The sequence below is a fragment of the Sebastes umbrosus genome, chromosome 17, assembly GCF_015220745.1.
Source record: "Sebastes umbrosus isolate fSebUmb1 chromosome 17, fSebUmb1.pri, whole genome shotgun sequence".
NCBI lineage: Eukaryota > Metazoa > Chordata > Actinopteri > Perciformes > Sebastidae > Sebastes > Sebastes umbrosus.
Window position 1 is genome coordinate 18,309,465 of NC_051285.1, and position 22,963 is coordinate 18,332,427.

At 43.0% G+C, this 22,963-nt stretch overlaps 1 protein-coding gene across 1 annotated transcript; it reads right to left on the reverse strand.

Moving 5' to 3' along the window:
- Window positions 1–96: 96 nt before the first annotated feature.
- Window positions 97–15,900, reverse strand: LOC119476012 (V-set and immunoglobulin domain-containing protein 10-like 2; the record flags this gene model as incomplete). The annotated part of the gene is made up of 10 exons (XM_037749181.1): window positions 97–287; window positions 9,120–9,220; window positions 9,331–9,355; window positions 9,451–9,573; window positions 10,809–11,171; window positions 12,351–12,641; window positions 13,494–13,751; window positions 13,828–14,115; window positions 14,992–15,267; window positions 15,591–15,900. Coding segments are annotated over 10 exons (2,148 nt in total), but the record flags the coding sequence as incomplete, so codon positions are not given.
- Window positions 15,901–22,963: the final 7,063 nt, after the last annotated feature.

Below are 22,963 nucleotides of genomic sequence, written 5' to 3' on the forward strand. Positions count from 1 at the left end.
AATAACCATATGACAAAGTTTTGTAGCGAAAGATAAATGAGAACTGTTATTGTAGTTGAGTTGAGATCTAAGTCACAGGCTACACATACTGTAATGATTGTGCACAAAGTGTCTACAATACTACTAATTCCAGGTAAAATTACCACCAAAGGAGTCTGTGATATAGATGTATGACTATGAGCCTGTAGCCTTGACGGTGATGGTGACGCTGACAGGCTCTTCTTCAGGGGGAGAGGCTTGGCTGGCGGCTAGGGGTGAGGATGCTCGGGGTAAAGCCATGGTTGGACCTGGAAAAGACCAGCATTAAGGTTCAGCATCCGGTGGATAGGAAATGAGACTTTTAGATGATAGAATACTCAGCAGAGAGGTCCAATCAAGCAGAATTGGAAATTGGAAATGTTCTTTACACTTAACCCATAAATTCATTACTAGCAATAAGGGTTGTCCTGAATACCATTTTTTGGGCTTTAAAGCTTCGGTGAGAAATATTCAAAGGTATTCAAAGCTTCGCCATGCAGGCTGACATGTTTTCTTCTGTCTGTCTGTCTCCATCTCACCCATTTCAGTTCCCGGTACAGTGCCACTGCTGCACTACTGCACACACACACACACACACACACACACACACACACACACACACACACACACCTCTACACAACAAACAGCGATATCCGTCTGAGAATAACTAATAATAATTAATGTTGAATATAAATAATGTGGGATTATTCCTTTGTTCATGGGCTATTTTGGGATTTATACAGTATTGTTATTGCATACTCATATATGAAAAATTAAAATTAAAAATGAAGCATTCGAATAGTGATTTTGAAGTCGAATACCATGGCAGCGGTCGAAGCTTCGAAGTATTCGGGTTAGCCCTACTAGCAATCAGCTATTTGTACTTCTCAAAATCCCCAGAATTCTCCTAACACTTCCACATATTGCAAAAAAGACAGATTCACTGAGAAAACAATAGTTTTCAAATGAACTATAACATTTTAGTTTTGAGTTCTTAAAGTCCAACTGAAATCGCATTTAGTCATCCCTTTTTGCAGTCAAAAATGACGTCAGTGTTTGTGTAAATGAAAGAAAAACAGGTCTTTGGGCAGGGTTCCCTTAAAGGGCATGTAATTCATTCCTTTTAAAAAGGACTTTCAAAGGTCTTAAAATTGCAGCTGTGCAGCAAAATTTTACTGACGTTGTAATGTAAAATGTTAAAATAATTGGTCACATCTATTTTATTAAATAATTTACCGAATGCCTCTCGCATTAATGTTACGCAGACCCGGATAGCGGAACCAACTGCTCTAATATCTTGTTTCCTGTCGGGATGCTCAGAGTGATACACTGTCTACTCGCTAGCAAGCAAGGCTTATTGAAAGCGAAGCTGGGACAGACGGGACACAGGCATGGACACAGGTCATGGAGTGAGGGGTATGACACATGCGCAGTGTAACTGAAGCTGCGGTCGTGCGTTTCGATTGGCTCAATTTTGGCGAGAGCAGACTGCGCATGTCTTGTACCCGGAGAGATGAAATGTCCTCTTTTCAACCTCCTTGCTAGCTATCTGCCAGTGCTAACCGCTGTACGACATGGGCAAGTGCACTTAACCAAGATTTCGCGGCATGGCTGAAACTGGTACAAGGCAATGCATACGTGTCGCGGTGTGTTTTATGCCAAGGGCTTTTCAAACTAGGCACGAAGGGAATCAAGGCAGTGAAAAAACAAAGAAACGAAACTGTGGTGCTTTTTTGACAACCGCCACTAGATTGCGCTACGGTATCGATGCCGCCATTTTGGACTGAAAACCCCAATACAACATAAACAGAACCTCCAGAGACACCATGGCTGCGAAAGAGAAACCCAAGTGGAGTAAAAGAAAGCTATGTTCGGCAAAACACTGCAAACACTATCAGTGGGACAGTGCACATCTTGCCTTTCATCGTTTCCCCAAAGAACCTGAAAGGTAATTATTTACAAAGTTTATACATTATTAACGTTTTTTTCCACTTATGCTCCTGCTAACATAAAGTTGTTTAGACTAGTAGTAACGTTACGTTATCCAACCCACACATCAAAGCATCCATTTTTGGTGAAAATGCTTCACTTACCCATGGTGTCTGAAATTCAATTGTATAAACATTAGGCCTTAAATATCATTAGATTGTGTCTTTATTAAAAATGTAATGGTACTCAAGTTCTGCATCATCCAAGGAACATATCCACTGAAGTTCTGTAGAGTCAACATTGCTGATGTTAAAAAATATAAGGCCTACCACTGAGTCTGAGTCTACCTGCTGAGAAATTGTCTCACCTGTTGTACATGAATCACTTTATTCTTACCTGTCTTACCTGTAGAGAGAAATCTAATGCAATCCTTGAACTTCCCTGTCCCAAGTTCTGGTTAGATTTACAAGAGTAGGTTAGCACCTTGATTTCTAACCTAACGGAAATGTTATAACTGTTAATATAATCATCTAATTATTTCCACCTAAAACTGACAGTCAGTGGTCCACTGACTGGATCAAATATGTAGTACTCACGTTTATACTTACAGTACCTGCCTATTTGAATAATATGACTTGGTCCAAAAGCTTGAGACTACATACTGTAGTCTGCCTTTAGTCTAAACTTTCCCCTTCTGTTTTAGAATTAAACTGCAGTAGGCAGAATATTTTTGGCATGATTAGGCAAAAATTCCATAATAACCTTTCAGCATATTATAATTCAAGTGTTCCTAGTGATAACTAGACTTCCGCGCCGCCTCATGGCTCTGTTTTCAGGCTTTAAAAAATTTAGCCCGTGACGGGAGACTTTAACCAATCACAGGTCATTTCAGAAAGAGAGCGTTCCTATTGGCTGTTCATTCAATGGAGGTTGATTGGTTGATTCATATTTGATCAGCGCTGCCTAGTTTGACCGCTTGATCGGAGTTCGCCAGTGATTGACAGCTGCTCAGAGATGGCAGGCTCCAGCTCGGCTCCGATTGGTTGTTTTCCTCCGGTCTGTGAAATCTTGCAGATGCCGTTAGGAGGACACAGAGGCACATGATTTTTTTTATCAGATTACCTGTCTCATGCACTACTGTCAGGATATAGTGGCCGTTTTATAAGAATAACTTTTTCTAATCATATTTGCTCCTATCCTACCCACTGCGGCTTTAATGTACCCTTTGTTTTGCAAGTTAAATTAATGAATTAATAAATAATACATATATTATTGCCTTTTCCAGGTGTGCCAGGTGGGTGCAGAATCTCAGGAATCCATCTTTGTCTGAGATAAGCTGTCAGCGGCTACATCAGAGCTACAGAGTGTGCAGTGCTCATTTTCACCCTAGCCAGTTCAAGAGGCCATCTGATGTGTATGTATATACTGAAAACAATACTGCTTGCTGAACGCTGTACAGTCATGTGTAGCAAAATGCTGATTGTATGTGGTTGTATGTAACGTGTTGGTGTGGTGTGGGTTTGTTTTTTCTCCCTGTTGTAGACATGCAATTTACAATAATGGGGACAATAAAGGCTATCTATCTGTTTCATTATCTTGTAGCCATGCAGGATTGAAATGGAATGCTGTGCCCTCATGGGTTAGTGGCCCTAACTCACCACCCCCACTGGACTTATGGAGAAATACACCAAAGGAGCGTCAGGAGTTACCACTAAAGAAACGTAAGATTGTCATTGTATAAATACAGGGATACTTTGAGATACCAGTTATAGCATCCCTTTAAGGCCATGACACACCAAGCCGACGGTCAGCCGTTGGACAGTTTGGGGCCGTCGGTGAGTGTCCGTCAGCCTAGTTTTTCGGTATGCCTATTATCACATTATCATTTTTAGAGTTGCAGTCTTATTGTCTGTTAAATGATGATAATGTCTTGTTGTTTTGCTGTAAAGTTAATTTAATTCATATTTTTTAAAATTTGTGTTTGTTTTACAGGCAAACAGAGTCATGTTGTTCACCCGTCGAATGCAGGCTCATCCACTGCAGACAGTGTTCAACAACCCACTGGTCAGTGGGACAGTGCACATCTTGTCTTTCATCGTTACCCCAAAGAACCTGACAGGTAATTATTTACAAAGTATAGAAATTATTTAAGTCTTTTCACTGCCTGCTAACATGAAGTTGTTTAGCCTAGTAATACCGTTAGTCTTCATTCCTTTTAAAAAACTGGGGATTTATATGGATATGCCACTAAGTTAGAATGGGCTTATTAAATACAGTGGCTGAATTCAATTATTTCAGTGACAACTTATAGAAATAACCTATCTGTAAGGTAGGCTATGGTAGGAGGACACACCACTTTGTTATATGGTGGTAATGAATGATAACTCACCCAATCCACACATCAAAGCATCAGCTTTTAGTGATAATGCTTACTCATGCTGTTGTGTGTGTCATACTTCGACACACAGAGAGCAGAGTACAGAAGCCTTCAGAGAGTTACTCGCCAAACGGAAAATCCATCCGCATTTGGCGCTTTTTAATTTCAGACCCTGATTAGAGGCATCGTACGGTAGCTTCAGTACTGTAGAAAAAGAGTACAGTCACATTTTTAGAATTTTGGCATCGACTTGGTACCGCAGTCTCCACATCCTCCCAGTATACAGAAGTGAAGCCAAAATATCCCGGATATGGGAGCTGCCATCTTGAGATTTTGACTTCATTTGGAGCCAGAGTCTGCACAGTAGTGATCAGGGGTGGAGTCACGTTGTTGAGGTCGCCCGCCCAAACCAATCGCGAGCCGAGCACGGCCACAGCTTGTTAGCGAGAGAGACTCACAGCTGTCAATCATGACGTCTCACCCCCTTTTTATAGTATCAAATAACCAGTTAAACCCAAACTTATCAAAAGAATGAACACATACCAGCGTGATAAGAACTACCTAAAATGACAGAAACCATCTTTGGGAAAAAAAATATTTGACGAGTACTTTGACTATTTAGTCTGGCCCATGTCCCATCCACTAACATGAAGGGAGCAGGATTTATGTCCTGGACTGCAGCCAGCCACCAGGGGGCGATCGAGATGTTTTGTCTTCACTTTTGGGGAACAGCCATGTTGTCCATCTTTATATACAGTCTATGGTTTAAATGCTTACCCATGGTGTCTTAAAATAAATTCTATGAACATTAGGCCTTAAATGTCATTAGTTTGTTTCTGTTTTGTTAAATCTTAATCGTACTCAAGTTCTGCACCAGAGTCAACCACAGAAATTATCCATTTAAGTTCTGTAGAGTCAACATTGCTGATGTTAAAAAATATATGGCCTACCACTGAGTCTAAGTCTACTACCTGCTGAGAAACTGTCTGCTATAGATGAACTCGGTTCACTTTATTCTAATCTGTCATACTTCATGGCCATGTAATATGTATGTATATATTGGAAAATAAATACTGAACGCTATTCTCTTTGTTGTAGATGTGCAATGTACAGACTGTGAAAATGAATTTGCCCTTGGGGACAATAAAGGCTATCTCTATGTTTCATTATCTTGTAGCCATGCAGGATTGAAATGGGATGCAGTGCCTTCAATGGTTAATGCCCCTAACCCAACACTCCCACTAGACTTGGTGTTAAGGAGAAAGCCAGCAAAGGAGCGTCAGGAGTTACCACTAAAGAAACGTAAGATTGCCATTGTATAAATACACTAATTTTACAGCTAAACAGTACACTACAGGATGTTTCTGAAAACATTTGAGGTGAGAAATAGGCATTACAGAAACAGAATATTGATTCATATTTGATCAGCGCTGTCTAGTTTGACTGTTTGATCGGAGTTCGCGAGTGATGGACAGCTGCCTCCATTGAATGAAAAATGAAATGTTCTGCCTACTGCAGGTTTAATATTTTTCTAAATTTGTGTTTGTTTTACAGGCAAACAGAGTCATATTGTTCAACTGTCAAATGCAGGCTCATCCACTGCAGACAGTGTTCAACAACCTGCTGGTTCAGAGCTAGATATCACCGCACTTGCTGTTGCTGTAGCAGGGCCTTCGGTGCCACCGACACCACTGTTCTTACCAGAGTCACTGCCAATAGTCCTTGAAGCTGCTGCTATCAGGGAACGTGCCCTGAAGATGAAGATCAGGAGTCTGAAGTCACAGATGTGCAAGCTGAAGGCAAAAGTGAGGGAGCTCAGTCGGCTAAAGAAGACCAGCAAGGCAGGTGTTGATAAGGAGTCAGTAATGGAGCAGTTGAAGAATATCTTACCAGCCAAAACTTATGCTTTTATGAGTACACAGATTCGTGTATCTCAGCGCAAGGCTCAAGGTTTCCGGTGGACCGCTGAGGACAAAGCTTTCTTCTTGTCTCTGCTACATGCCAGTCCAAAGTGTTACAAGCTACTGTTGAACGTGTTTTCTATGCCATCCATCCGCACACTGCAGAAGCTTATGAAGTCCACTGCTATCAAACCTGGCTTCAACCAAAATATTCTCGCCACCATGAAGAAGACTATGGAAACCAAAATGCCCGTGGATAGGGTTTGTGCCATCATCACCGATGAAATATCTCTCAAACGGGCAGTCCAAAATAATAAGTCTGCAGACAAGATTGAAGGTCAGCATACTCCATATGCCAACCATGCCTCTGCATTCATGGTCAGAGGGTTGTTTGGGGATTGGAAGCAACTCTTTGGATATTGCTTCACCAGTGGGCCCATACCACATACCCAGCTTCAATCATTTCTGCTAGAGGCAATTTCCGAACTGAGGAAGGCTGGAATGGGGTGCTTAGTCTTCATCTGTGACCAGGGTGCTGCTAACCGTTCGATGCTTGCTCGTCTTGGTGTAACAAAGGAGAAGCCACACTTTGAAGTAGATGCTGTCAGAGTGTTCTGCCTGTGGGATCCACCGCATCTGATCAAGAATATACGCAACAACTGGCGCACGCGCGGGTTCGCACTGGATGGCGATCGCATCCTCTGGGCCATTCTGAAGGATCTGTATGCATATGACAGTAAACAGGACAAACGATTGTGTTGCCGTCTCACTAAGAAGCATGTGAATCTCCCCCCGTCTGCTTCCACGAGCGTCAAGTTTGCCACTCAGGTCCTGAGCCACTCGGTTGCGGTGGGGATAAAGACCTTGGCGCAGGTAAAGCAGCTCACAGGTCAAGAGCAGAGGAACTACATTGCAACTGCCAAATTCTGTGAAGACTTTGATGGCATCTTCAACTGCTTCAACTCCAAGCAGCTCAAGGATTCCCACAAGCTGAAGTCCGCTCTCTCGGACGCATCCGCGCATTTCCCATTCTTGGAAAAGTGCATGGAGTGGCTCCCCCGCCTGAAGCGTGTAGGTGCTCACCCTGGAACCAAGCAGATTGCGTGTCTACAGGGGTGGCAGCACAACATTGTGTGCTTGAAAATGATCTGGTGTGATCTCCGTGAACGTCACCAGGTGTCCCACCTTTTGACGCATCGTTTGAATCAAGACTGCCTTCAAGAGGCCTTCTCAACCATTAGGGGTATGTAAAATACGTATTGTATTTCAGTAACTTGCATTACATGGTATTTTTTGTCACTTTTTATTGTAACTGTTTTTTTAAATGGTGGTGTGTGTGTTTTCAGCTAATGTTGGTAACCATGACAGCCCCGATCCTGTCCAGTTTGAGTGTGAGCACCAGGAGCCAGAAGCTACTGGATTGATGTTAAACAATTCAGAGAAGACCAACTGTGAGCAAAATACGGCCACCTTAGTGCTGCAGTTCTGCACTCCTGTCTCCCAGGAGAGTCCCCTGGTTATCATTGACGCAGAGCAGATGTCAGCTGAACATGGCTCTACCTCCCAGGATAGTCCCAGGATCACCATCAATACTGAGGTGATTATGGACGAACATGGCTATGCTGGAGTGAGTACTGGTTGTAGAGTAGCTGAGACTGGAGCCGTGCTGGTATATGCAGATCATGCATTCACCAAAGCTGACCAGGTGGAGGAGCCCCCTATTCACTAGACCAGTGGTTCCCAACCTTTTTTCCTTGAAGCCCCCACTACTTGTATCTAAGAAAAGTTGCCTCCCCATATTTTATGACGTCATCACCCTTAAAAATGTGATTCGGTGTATTAAATGTGTTAAGCTGGGCATACACTGTACAATTTTAGAAATGTTGTTGTGTAATTCCTACTCCTACTGTACAAATAGATAGTTTGTCTGATCGCCGTGTAGAAGAAAAAAAAATGAGTCATGTGGCTCAAAATTCGGACCAGAAACGGGCTAAAATCGTACAGTGTATGCCCAGCTTAGGTCTTTTTTCATTAAATCAACTATAACTCACCAGTTTCGTCACCATAAATAAAGTGATGACGTCTTGACGAATTCGCCAAGCGAATGCCGATACATAATATGATCTTTTTTTTGTAATGACTTAATTAATTTACTATAACAGTGTTAGAGCCTGTTTTTTTGTTACTGTGGTTAAATAAATGTAATTTATGGTGTTGTTACATTTATACAGGTGCGTTCCTCCCTTTGTGCAAACGGGTTTTTGACCACAGTGAAAATGTAGGTTTTGAAAGGCTAAACGCCAACAAAAATGGTTTGAAACAATATTTCGTTAGATAAAAACATGTTGTGAATTTTGGAAATGATAACATCCATCTTTTTTTCAATAAATGTTGACTTTTGGACTTTATAACGCTCTGGAGTTATTGGATTGATCACACGAGACGCAGCCACCACTGGAATCTAATTCTACTCATAATATTAGTGTAGCCTGATCTTTATCTGCAACTGTGCAGAAATACAGAGTTTAAACAGAATGTGGCCTATAAATATGTGGGAAATATGAGAAATGCTCCTTTTTTGTCTCGACCACTGAAGTGTCTATGTTTGATTAACAGCAGCAGGCAGACAGCTCTGGCAGGGTGACGAGGGAAAACTTGCGCAGTAGCCTACATGTCATTGGCGGGCAGTGTGTTAGTGGTATCGAAGAGTAAGCATCTTCATGGAATCAAAAAACATAAACTCTGTTTTGGTTTCGGAAGAAATATGCCATTTAATTTCAGTTGGACTTTTAAGTTTCACAAAACAAGACCAAATTTAAAGAAACTAAAAACCTGACATGTATAGCCCACCTTTAAGTTTGCATGAATATGTTTTTCATGTGGGTTCATCTTACCTGGACTGGATGATCCACCGATCTCCTCTATTCCTCCCTCCGACCTGCCTACCACCTCATCGTCTGGGAAGTTGATGTTTTCCCTTGACTGGCTGTGCTGCCTGGACACACCAGAAGAAGGAAGAGTTTTAACGGCATGTTAATGGAATGTTGCACACTGCACATTTTTCATTGCTGGTATTTATATATAGACAGTAATACAGATACTCACAAACCAAACAGCATGTCGTGTAGTCCTGGGAGAAGAAACACAGAACATTAATGCAACATAATTGAACTTTTTTTTTAAATTCAAGTCATTAGGATATAGGTGCTTGTGTATGGGACTCACGAGGATTGTTGTTGCGGTTGCGGACTATGAACACGAGCAGCAGCGCTGTGAGGAAGGCTGCAATTAACATCCCGCCTATAGCTGCTCCGATCACAGCAGGGTACACATTGTAGCGTGGTTCCGCTGCAACACATCACAGTTACACATTGCAAAATAGTACACCTCTGACAAAACACAGACAGTTGCTGCACTTGATAAGTGTCTCGCTTTGTTTTTCATCAGCTCCGTGTAGTGGTTCTCAACCCATGTCAGCGTAGCTCTTGTAATTAACCAAATTCGTGATTGTTGGAAATGTTAGATAGACCGGCAGACGCGAGCACTCGTTGGTACAACTGTATTTTATTAAAATATATCTTATCTTTAGGCTACATAATCTACAGACTATCAGACTAGGCACGGGAAGTGCATTATTATCATACAGTCGGAGATGTGTCTGTGTTTTTGATGTAAATAAGATGTACCCGAATTCATGAATATGTAGGATATTACTACTGACATTCCTGTAATATTACGTTGCAACGTCTGCTGTATTAGCCATGTGTTTACTACTTGTTTATTTGCATATAGAGCGGGGAAGTGAGATCAGATCACAAGTGGTCACTGAAGACGCATGTGTAGACGCATTCTAATGCCAGGTGTGAACAGACGTACTTTAAGCTGTTCACTTGGGATCCGATCACTCAGGACGCATGTTAATGCCAGGTCTGAACAGGGCCTTTGTTTTAGCATTTACCATTATCCTGTAATTGTCATTTCTTGCCACCGTGGTGTGCTGTTCAGCAAAATTTATAGGCTTGCTTTAAAGTTAACACTGTTGAACTGAGCGTAGGTGCGGATTAACGGACACATTGACAGTACAGGGGTTGAAAACCACTGGCCTATCCTACCCTGTCACCTGACGTACTAGCCTTTCTACACCCTAAACAATCACCTGGCTTGGTTAGAGCAGTCAAATCCTACTATGCATAATTAACACAAACACAAGAAGAAGCACGCAGGGCCAGTTAGAGGAAAGGTAAGGAGCAGGGCAGGGAAGGAGGTAAACAGGAAGTGAGTGAAAGGTGTGAAGTGTGTGTAATTGTTTGTATGTGTTTTGTTTGAGTCTTTCACCTAAGTGGATGGAAAAAAAAGAGAAACAAAAATGTTAGACTCATCAAAGTCATCCTAACAACAATCACAGCAGGGCCAGGCATCAGTAATGTTTGAATAATCACCTAACTCACCCGTCACCTTTTTAAAATGTCACATTATTAATTGTTTTTTATCATCTGTTTGTTAAGACATCTCTAACGCAAGCCCCTGTCTTTGCTCTGCCAAAAGTCCCGTATCTGACCACACTTTCACTTTACTCCGTTCACCTGGAGTCTTTGCTGCAGAAGGGTGTCCGACGGTGCGGTGGTTGACCGGTGTGATGCGGAACTGGTAGGTGGCGGTGGGTGTCAGTCTCCCTACTGTGTGACTCCTGGCTTCTGGGTCCTGGATGATGTTACGGTACCAGACTGGTGGACCGATCCTCTCCTCCTTATTCGTGTCCTCTTTTGAATCATTGTGGCTGCTGCCTCTCCTTCCTGGTCGCTCTGACACCCATCGGTGCTGCAAGATGAAACCCGTCCAACCTCCTCCCTCTTCGTTCTCTACCTGCCACTCCAGCTCTACCTCGTTACGCAGTCGGCTGTTGTAAACCACCTTGACCAGGGTCGCGTTGGGTGGCACAGGGTGCCCTGATGAAGAGACAACCAATAAATAGTTTGTTATGTAGGCATATTTACAACCATACAACCATACAACCATACAACCATAACTTGGATGTTTTTACATTTCTGTTTTGTATGCAGGGCTTGCTGTTGTCTTGGCTATCTGTCTTTATGCTAAGCTAAGCTAACTGTCTGCTGGCTGTAGCTTAATATTTCCGGTACAGACATGAGTGGTATCAATCTTCTCGTTTAACTCGCAGCAAGAAAGCAACTATATTTCCCAAAAAGGTGAAACCATTCCTTTAAAAAGCTCTGGCTGTTATGGTACATGTCCACAAGGCCGTTTTTTATCTCCTCGCTTCCCAGCATTGGACGCTTGATGGGCTGCCACTAGACACAAGGCACTAGGCACCTGATTGGATGAATGTTTTCCCTCGTGGGCTGCTGCTCCCAGCGTTCAAACTGGAACCAACATGGCTTGGAAACTTTCTTCTCTTATATCACAGAAATAGTTTATCAAAATATGTTTCTGAAAACATTTTATCAAATAAGCAATGCAGTTGCTAAATCTGTCTCTATTTTAGATCGACAACGTTTAGTTTAAAAGTTTCTTGGGAGTTTCCCGAGGCGGCGAGTTGCGTCGTACGCCCATGATTTGCATAAAGTAGCCTAGATCTCAACTTTATTCAAATGAGGAGCGAGCGACGTGTTGGTTCATCTCTTGAATCGCGCCGCCACACTACCAGAATGCATTGCACGACTGCTGCATAGACAATGAATGGGAAGCGTGGAAAGGACGGAGGCTGTGGACATGTACCATTAGACAACATACATCCATCCATTATCTGTAACCGCTTATCCCATTCAGGGTTGCGGGGGTCTGGAGCCGATCCCCGCTGACATTGGGCGAAGGCGTGGTACACCCTGGACAGGTCGACAGACTATCACAGGGCTGACACATAGAGACACACAACCATTCACACTCACATTCACACCTACGGGCAATTTAGAGTCAACAATCAACCTAATCTGCATGTCTTTGGACTGTGGGAGGAAGCAGGAGAACCCGGAGAAAACATGCAAACTCCACACAGAAGGGCCCCAAGCCAGATTTGAACAACCCTCTTGCTGCGAGGCAACAGTGCTGACCACTGCACCACCGTGCAGGCCCCATTAGACAACAGATATAGGTTAAAAAAAACTTACTCTTAACCACTAAAGTGACATTGATTTCGGTTCCTCCCACTGCGTTGGAAGTGGTGCACCTGTACTCGCCGCTGTCTTGAGTCTCATCAGTGTCTCTCACAGTCAGATTGGCCCATGCCGATGTTCGCAACAGTGCGTACTTTGAGGTATCTTGGACGCCCACACCCTGATTGTTAAACCAGGTGATTTCACTGACGGGAAGGTAGTTGGCTCTCAGGTTGCAGGTGAGCTTAACATCGCTTCCCTCGTATACAGACACAAATCTGTGCCGTGTCTGCAACACAGGAGCATCTACAGGTGACAGTGTATAAATTAGTTAATTAAACATGCAGTAGGCCGAATGTTTTTGGCATCATTGGGCAAAAAATTCCATAATAACCTTTCAGCATATTGTAATTCAAGTGTTCTGAGAGATAACAAGACTTCTGCACATGGCTCTGTTTTCAGGCTTTAAAAAATCTAGCCCGTGACGGGAGACTTTGGCCAATGACAGATCATTTCAGAGAGAGCGTTCCTTTTGGCTGTTCATTCAACAGAGGCAGCTGTCAATCATTCACAAACTCTGATTAAACGGTCATACTTGTCAGCGTTAATAAAATATGAATCAATATTCTGTTACTGTAATACCTATTTCTCATCTCAAATGTTTTCAGAAACATCTTGTAGTGTACTGTTTAGCTGTTAAATGAGAAAGTTTGCTCTGGCTGGTGGGTGGTGCTTGGTATTTCCTCAACTGTTCTCAACATGGCTGCCGGGTCACAAACTTTCTAATTTTACGCAAGAAATAGTCATTACAGTAACAGAATATTGATTCATATTTGATCAGCGCTGCCTAGTTTGACCATTTGATCAGAGTTTGCGAGTGATTGACAGCTGCTCAGAGACGGCAGGCTCCAGCTCGGCTCTGATTGGTTGTTTTCCTCCGGTCTGTGAAATCTTGCATATTCCATTAGGAGCACCGGAGGACACAGAGGCACATGATTTTTTTCAGATTACCTGTCTCGTGCACTACTGTCAGGATATAGTGGCCGTTTTATAAAAATAACTTTCTTTAATCATATTTGCTCCAATTCTACCCACAGCTGCTTTAACAAATCATATCTGCTATTTTCCTGTAAGGTGTGTCTGACAATGTGCACTGACCCAGTGTGACCCTGCAGGTTTTGGTTTGGACCAGAAGAGGATGTTTAACATGGCAGGTGTAGGGTTTTCCACTGTGGGCGGTGCCGTAGCGAAGGATCAGGATGTTGGAGTTTTCTTCCCCGCCTTTGCTCTGACCACCCGGGCCCTCCCACCACACCAAGGCTTTCGGGGCCCCTCCATCCCAGGAGCAGGACAGCATCAGATACTGCTTAGTGTTAGTCACATAGGCAAAACACACCGGCTCTGCAGGGGGAATATCTGGAGGAGGGGAAGAGGTTTAAGTGAGATGTGAGAGGTTTGGAGAACAGTGAGCACACATAACTTTCTTTCTTACATGTGCGTGTGCTGCACTCTGTCGACTGTTTGAGTGCCAGGTGGGAGCCAGAGCAAGTGAACAAGCTGTTGTTGGAAGTCAGGCCTTCAGATGGCAGCAAGATGGCAGTGTTGGTCAGTGGATCTGTTTGCTGCCCTGTGTCGGCCTCGGCTTGTCCCGCTCGTTTCAGGTGTCCGGTCCAATGGAGGGAGGGGGAGGGAAACCCACCGAGCCAGGAGCAGAGCAGTCTCAGAGAGGTGTGATTCAGAGCCGGCTCCACAGAACAGGAGGGGGAGCCATCGGGTGGGTCTGCGGGGATAAGATACGGCGTAACGTGGCAGTGATGTTTCGAAGTGGGGGTTACGTGAGGTCATCGGGACCAGAGAAAGTGCCCGTGGGGCTACAGTATTCAAGTGTGTTGGGTATGAAACATCTTAACAAAATACAAGAAATATGCCAGCTTTTTATTTACAACCTTCTCTTGTGATAGAGCTAAGTAACACAGATGAATTTCCAGTCAGTACAAACAAAGCCTGTCTTCTCCAATGTGAAAGATATGTATAAAAATGTGTTGTTTTAGGTCATACACAGGATTTGAGTATCTAGCAGAAATGCAAAAGAAAACAGGAGATCAGAATGACAAGCATCGGCCTTTTAGCCAACCAACACTTGCCATAGCTGTGACATCACAGCGAGGTACCTGCTAGAGAGTCCCATCAACTTCCCAGACGGCCCGAACAGGAGAATAGGTCTGCAGCACTTCCACACTCTGCTGTGTGTGTGTGTGTGTTTTCGTGTTTGAGTGCATGTGCATTTGCAAGCTTTTGGGTCTTTTTTGAAGTGAGTATTGAAATATGACAGATGATGCAATAAATGGAGTATGGATGTTTAAAACAGAGGAAGCAAAGGAGGATTGTGCATAACACTGAAAACAGGAGAGGTTTAATTGAAAGTGAAATGATCAGGGAGTTGTGTTTAAGTAGGAGATTCAGTGTTGATAAAGATGAAAATCAAGAGGATTAAGACCCTGGATTTGTGTTCTCTTAGTCTTGTACTATAAATGTCAAATCTGAATGATCATCTCAGTCTTTTCTCAGCACCAAGACAGAAGAACACAGGCTGAGCGGAAAGGTTCACAGAGGAGCAGGAGGACTGATGGCATGGTCCAAGGTCAGAGGTACTCACAGTAGACAGTCAGGCTGATGGTTTTTCTGGAGCGGGTGTTGAGGTAGGTGTTCTGCGCCAAGCAGGCGTAGTCGCCAGTGTGCATGCGAAGGATCTTGGAGATTGTTAAGTGCGGCCCGGTGTAGATCTGGGAGTTGTTGTAGAACCAGACGTACTGACTGTCCGGGTAAGACTGGGCTTGACACAGTAAAGAAACAGTCTCTCTCTCCAGGGCTGAATATCCCCGCTCCGTTATACTGTACGGAGTCACGTCTATCTTAGGGATGTCCGGGCCAACTGAGGAGAAAGGACATGAACACACACTCAAGATATGAAGGACACGGATATGTTACATACAGGAGCCACCTCCTGCTTTGCTTGTGCACTGCAACAATAGTATAGTATGGTAAATTCTACTTTTTGCAAACTTTATTTGCCAAAAATGAAGGTCTAAATGCTGTTTCAAAGCCTTCTCTTCACTTATGTAGGTAAAAATTTAAAGGGTACATATCATGCTCATTTCCAGATTAAACTGTTGGCATGGTTTTAATTGGATTTTGAGGGTTTATGTTTTTAAATTTGACAAAATACAAATACACCAAACCTCCAAAATTACTCACAGATGGTGTCCAGCTTTACCCGGTTAGAGCTTTCGCTGTTGATGGGGTTGCTGGCCACACAGCGGTACCAGCCGGTGTGGTTGCGGTTGACGTTGGTCACGTTGATAACCTTGTTGTTGCCCCGTGCAAAGGTTGAGAAGTTGCTGCTGCTGGTCTCATGCTGCCACACGTACTGGATCGGCCGGGTCCCGTTTTCCAGATTGCAGTGCATCCACATTGTAGATCCCTCCACTGGAGATACATCACTCATCAGGAGGTAAGGCTTACTGATAGGAACTGTATTCAAAGTCACACAGGATGTAGATATGTTTACTGTCTCTAAAGAACCCCCCCCCTGGCTAGGCCTCTGCTTGAAGAAGGTAGGTATTGTTTCAGAGTGCAGGAAGTCTTACCTTGGACAATGAGGTGCACGTAGTAATAGAAGACTTTGGGGTCCCGTTCTAAGTCATAGATAGCCTGGCAGGTGAAGAGGCCGTGTGCAGCCAGAGACAGTTTTTCGATACTCACAGATGCACTGTTTGAGATGACCGTGAGCCGTCCGAGCGTCTGGGCCAACTTCTGGATCCTTGGTCCCTTCCCCGTATCAAACACCACAGATCTTAATCCTTCAGTTCCAGGTTTGGTGAAGCTCCACAGGTATATGTCAGGTAAGGTGATGCCGCACTCCAGGATCACTGCTTTTGCCAGCACCCCATACACACTGTTGTTCCCGTACACCACCTCCCAGTTGGGATTGATCTTCACCGCTGGAGGAGAGAGAGGATACACAGACATGCAAGGAAAAGGAGATGGTGGTGTCGTGTGCCCTGCCAGTGTTCAGTTACTGGATTGATTACACTGTGAGTTTCAGACACACTGTAATAGTTTAATAAGGGATTCCAAAAGAGATAAGCGGATTAGTCAAATAATTTTTCCAGCCGCATTCAATTTATCGACCATATTTTGCGTCTTTAGCTATTCTCTTTCTCCGTTACCTCCGAATTGACTTTCAGTGCAGTGAACTGTCACTGTTACACATTGTTTTCACAGCAGTTTGTGAAATAGTCACAAAATTTAATCTTTTTTATTTGTGTACATAGACACAAATTTCCCTCCTTTCGCACAACTTTTTTCGCACGACTTTAAACATATTTTTTGTGCGTTTTCCTACAAATGTCCAGCAACATGTGACGCACGTGTCATTTTCCTCTCCAGTCAAAATTAAACTACTTAGTTAGGTTTAGGCAACAAAACTACTTGGTTAGGTTTAGGAACTGACTTGGTTAGGTTGAGGCAACAAAAATACTTAGTTAGGTTTAGGAACAGACCTACTTGGTTAGGTTGAGGCAACAAAAATACTTAGTTAGGTTTAGGAACAGACCTACTTGGTTAGGTTGAGGCAACAAAACTACTTGGTTATAGGCAAAAAAAAACTAATTTGTTAGGTTTGGGAACAGACCTACTTGGTTAGGTTGAGGCAACAAAACTACTTGGTTAGGTTGAAGCAACAGAACTACTTGGTTAGGTTTAGGAAAAGATCGTGGTTTGGCTTAAAATAACACCAGAAGTGCTGTAATTTAAGTACGGAAGTTACGTGACAAATAAATCAACGTTGACTTCTGGTTTCACTCAGGACACAAACACCGGTATCCTGGGCGAAAGTCCCGTTCGCTGCTCTTTATACTTCCTGGTTCACAATTACGTGGATTAAGAACTGATTTTGTGCTGACCATCACGAAAAAAATGGGAAATTCGTGTGCATGAACACGAATCAATACATACAATTTTGTAACTATTTCCCAAACTGCTGTTTGACTGGGCTGGTTATGCATTACATCAGACAAAACTCCTCACACGTGTAAAATATTACATTTTGATTTTTTTCCCCTTCGTTTTTACAACTTGCTCAGAATTAGAGCCCCACCAATAAATTATTCAGGCTGATACATCTGTCGATATTAGCTCATAGCAGACATATCGGTATCAACATATCTGTTGGCTAATAAGGGACGAGACGTTGCGGTACAGAAATGCCAAAGATGTGTTTGAGGAAATTTAGAAACTGTCGTCATTATCGTTTTTCCACCAAAGAACACTGACATTTTTTAGATTTCAACTTTAAAACTTCTCTGTAAAAATTGTGGTCACAAGTGATCCTCATCAAACTTTTTTATTACGTGTTTTTACATACATATAAAAAAGAATATTGTCGGTATATTCTTATGAACCTACAGTATCAAATATCAACCTCCAATATCAAGTATCTGTTGTGCTATACTCATACTTGTGTAATTTTGACACAATTACAACAGATTACGCTGAAAGACGACAAATGAAAAAAATCTTGCCCAGCCCTATTAGCAGTTCGTTTCATTTGTCTTAATGTATTCATATACATTCAAATCATGTAATATGGAAAACCATTTTTAACTGAAGCTCAGATAAGTGTAAATTAATCCAAAGACATTGGAAAACTCTTACCATATGTTGTGAAGGTAACCAGGCTGGTGGGTAGAAACAGAAAGGCCAGCCCTAGCAGTTGGGCCACCATGGTATCATGATGATCCTGAGTCCAACAACCTGTTTACTCAAAAAATAATGTAGCAGAGATGATGAAAAGGTAAGCTTTTCTGTTATCGGCTTCCCTCAGATGCCCGAGGTCGCGTCTTTTCCTCTCTGCGTTCCAGAAGTTTGTTGGAGAATCTAGTTGCAAGCACTGACTTCATCAGACTGAGAGTAGGAAGGGACAGAGGGATCACCAAACTGATTTGAGCTCAATTATTCATGTGTTTTTCCTTTCTCTCTGTCCCTCTAGCCTTCTCTCTTTCTCCTGCAGGGTTAGAATAACACGGTGATACTGAGCTCATCTATTATACAAGACAGATGCATGGCTGGACAGGTTAGCCTTCCACACATATGCACATTAACTATTACATTAACATTCCTCCACACATGCCTTTCATGTTTATCTGCACTTAAATCTTAATTTTTCATTCTCATGATGTGCATTTTTTCTTATATTTTCACCTGTTCAAACTGTGGTGTTGTTTGCAGATATAAACAGTCATCTTTCAGCCAGCATTACAGTGAATATACACACAAAAAGAGGAATTAAAAAGGGTTTATATTGTCTTTCTTTTGCCCTTTGTTTCAGTACAAGTTTAGACAAAAATATCTTAAAGGCTACGCAAACAACGGATTATATTTCCCTCTGTTTCTAGTTGTAAAATTAAAGGCTCCAGATTTAAATTTCAGAGGTCACATGAGGACCAGAGAGCAGAGTAAACGCTACTGATGAGATTAGGATTAAGACAGATTTAGAAATCCAGCATCTCTCAGCGATGGTCTGTGTTTCCTCTCAACGACATGACCATGATGTTCTGCAGGCCACCATGAAGTCACAGTTAATGAGATGCTCATACACCTGCACGCACACACAATCTCATCCCCGGAACAATTATTCTTATTGAGTGTTTTTAAAGCATCCTAATGTGAGTGATATGTTTATAAAAGCGAGAAAGAGGAGGAGGAGGAAAAGTTAAGTGGAGCCATGAGTATGTAATGTGAGCCATGAGTCATGAATGAATGCAGGACAGAGATCGGTTTTCCTCACTTGGCAGAGACTGAAATGCAGCAGAACCCAAACAGACCCTGAGTCAGCCACAGGTTGAGAAGGGCTTATAATGTATCAGCTATATTCATATAACAATAACACAGCAATCACGTGAAATTAAATTAAGATGAATATGATCTGAGCCTCAAGTAAAATGGCAACAATTATCAAATATGCTGTTTTGGTTGAGAGCGCTAGTAAATCTGATTGGATTCATACAAAGAAGGCAGGCAGTGGTGGAATGTATCTAAATTCATTTATTCAAGTACTGTAGCCTACTTAAGTACAGTTTTGAGATACTTGTTCTTTCTTGGGTACTTTCATTTCCTGCAACTTTGTACTTCTACTCCACTAAACCTCAGGGAAATATTGTACTTTTGACTCCACTACATTTACTTGATAACTTTAGTTACTCCAGATTCAGACTAAGATTACAAAATATAATCAGCAAGTAATTGTAAGGCAGTAGCCTAAATCAGCCACCAGGTGTCGCTGGTGCGCTGTAATTCCCATCCAGAATTGAGCAATAGACATGTTTGTCCCTTACAGGACACCGTAGTTCTGAAATGCAGTTACGTGTGGGACGCCATTTTTTCTTGTTTACTTTGCTCTATTGCTTCTTAAGGTTGTGGACCAACAGTTGAGATGACAGCTGATGTTGTGGACAAATAAAGTGTTCCCGGTCTCAACCACAATCCAGAACTACTGTGCTGGTGTTTCCTTTTCTCTGCACCATACCCCATCACACAACTATAAACACAACGCAGAGTCCCAGGGTGTGCAGAGAGGCTCCAGCACGTGGGTTACATCTTTGGTGCCGTGACCCGGATTGTGGTGTCCGAGACTGAAGAGAAAGAGAAACTGAGGGCATCATCCACAACTGTGCTGTTGCTTTGAACTGTGTTGCCATCTATACGTGGACAGCGTGTTGAACTGAGCTGGTATCGCCTGCAAAGCGGTGTGTGCAGGATATTCACCTTTTCCAACGTATCCTTTGAAGACTGTAGTAAAACCTGTGTGTTCATGTGAGGACTTTTCATGGTTTCTTATAGACTGAACTGCTACTTGAATGGTAGAAGGAAAAAAAAAAATATATATGTATATATATGTATATATATATATATTCTGTGTGAGACTTCCCATTGAAACAGTTTGTGACTAAAGTGTTGCTGGTTTATCTCATTCAAATTCTTTGAGTTAGGCAGGGATTTGTGCACTGGCGATCTGCATTTAATTCAGGCTTAATGTGAGTTGATATTTGTGTTACACATTTCTGTTTTTCATTACATTTTAGTATACTAGTAAGCACATAACATCAACACACACAACCATCCATTTCGCTGCTTAAAGGTCTCATATTATGCTCATTTCCAGGTTCAAAGATGTATTTTAATGTTGCACTAGAACATGTTTACATGCTGCAATGTTCAAAAAAAACTTTATTCTTCTCATAGTGTCTCTCTCACTCAGCCTGCATTTAGCCTCTGTCTGAGAGATCCTGATTTACAGCCTGTCTCCTCCCACTCTGCTCTGATTGGTCAGCGTTTCTGTCAATCAAACGTCCTCAACACAGCGTCACTGTGTTGTTGACAGAGCAGGTTTGGCCCACGGAGAAAGAGGAGCTAGAATAGAGCTTATAAAGTTTATAAACCAGAAACTTCACACAGCGCACGTTACCGGAGGAATCTGATCAGAAATCGGTGACAAATGAACAACATCTGCGGTCCAGATTCCAGGTTTTCCTGACGGTTTCTCTCAGGTAAATAACGCTATTTATAGCTCCTAGTTAGCTCAGTGTTTACCTTATGCATCAACTCTGTAAACCGTAAACACACACTCTGTTTTACGTCTGTCTTTACAGGTCCATCTGTGAGAAATGACCGACAGAATCATCCCAGAGGAGAGCAGATAGCTGTGAGCAGATAGCTGTGAGCAGATGGGAGATACAGAGCTAACCCGTTAGCATGTAGCTACATGCTAACGGGTTAGCTACATGCTACCGCTATGTGACGGTGTGTAAACACAGCGACCATCAGGGTGGAAAATAGAAGATGTGAAACAGTAGTCAGTTCATTATTTCTGGTAAAAGACACCTGATAAATGTATGGAAGATCAGAGTAATGGTATATTAATTACTGTAGAAGCTGTCTCTGTGTTATCATGACTACAGACCACCGGAGCTTAGCTTATCATAGTTTACCAGAGCTGAAGACTTTCTCCTGTACCTGTCAACATAACTGCTGGTAGGATGATTAAAAATGCTGTGAATAATTAATATTGTCATCTGTCTACTCAAATAAAGTTTGACTGTGAAACAGAAATGTGTTGTGTTGCTTACAAGTCACTATTTACTAACTGTAGTACTCTTCTACATGCATGACATCAAATATGTATAATATATAAATATCAGCTGTTTAAACAGTGTAATTACATGAAGCCTTTGTGAAAGAACATGTTATATTTAGATGATGGGAGTACATGAAGCCTGTTCTGCTGGTTCTTGCAGACTAACAGTAGGAGCTACTTTGCTCAAGTTCGGTTGAGGAGGAGAGACAGTGACGCGCTGTGGGGCGGGGTGGGGTCAGCTACTGAAGGTTCTCTCTGGTTCGACCAGGAAACCCTTACATGGCTTGCATTTCTCTAATGACGTCAGAAGAGAAGGAAAAAAAGCAAAGTGATTTTCTACACCCATTTCCGGACAAACGGAGCAGGAGAAAAAGAGAGAGGATGGTCTTTTATGATACTATGGTGACCTGTAGACACACTGGGGACAGATATTGATGTTTAAAAGACATGGAAAAGTGCATTTTGCATAATAGGTGACCTTTAAGTCTTTGGCATCAATTAATCTGAAAAAAATGAAAGAATGTTGAGTGACTACACAGATTCTCTATCGAAGCTGGAGGGCTCCGCTGCTGTGGCACCAGGCCTCCAATTCCCCTCTGGGCCTTCAACAAACCACAACTATGAGTCTCCAAATGAGACACCAACCCACCAAATTAGTGAGGGGGCAACGGCTGAAAACAGCACAGCGAGCCAGCAGCAACCAGTGAGGCCAAGGCCTACCAAATGGTTCAGCAGGTTCACTGGCCCTCAATTGCAGTACCCCACTCAAGGCCATCAGACCGACAGGCAGCCCACTGACTCAGGACTAGGCTCACAGCTTACCCCACCTCCGATTCTGTCACCTTATACTGAGCACCATAATACCCCTGCTCATGTGTCTATACCAGGCTTTGGAGCTCCAATGCAGACACCCTTGCTCTGCTTTGCCACTAGCCCATCCCCTTGACCATGCTACCAGACAGACAGGTCAGATCACAAAATACCAAGTGGAACCGTTCCAGTGGCCCAGCTGGCTGCGCAGACAATAGTGGTCTAGGCCCCCCCATCCCAAGCTAGCATGTACAGGCCCACAGACGTGCACGGGCCTGTCTCCCACGGCCAATCTTCCAAGAGGCACAAACTGTACAGCAGCCCCCCACGCCCCTGCTCCACTACTCCCCCATGAACTGTCCAGCTTCCTCCCCTAATCCAACTCAGGCTGTTCAACCTAGCTCCCAGGTCTACACCAGCTATGCACACTCCAGTTGTGCGCCTCAGGCCCTCATGTCAAGTTTTCAACCACCACATGCAATGAACATTATGAATAATCCCCCTGCTGTGCAGATCCCCCAAGGTTCAGAGTATGGACCAACCTCCCAGTTGCCTATGTCACCAGCTGTTCTTCACTACTCACAGGACCTGGCCCGTGGTGAAGCGGCCCCTGTGCTCCCATCTG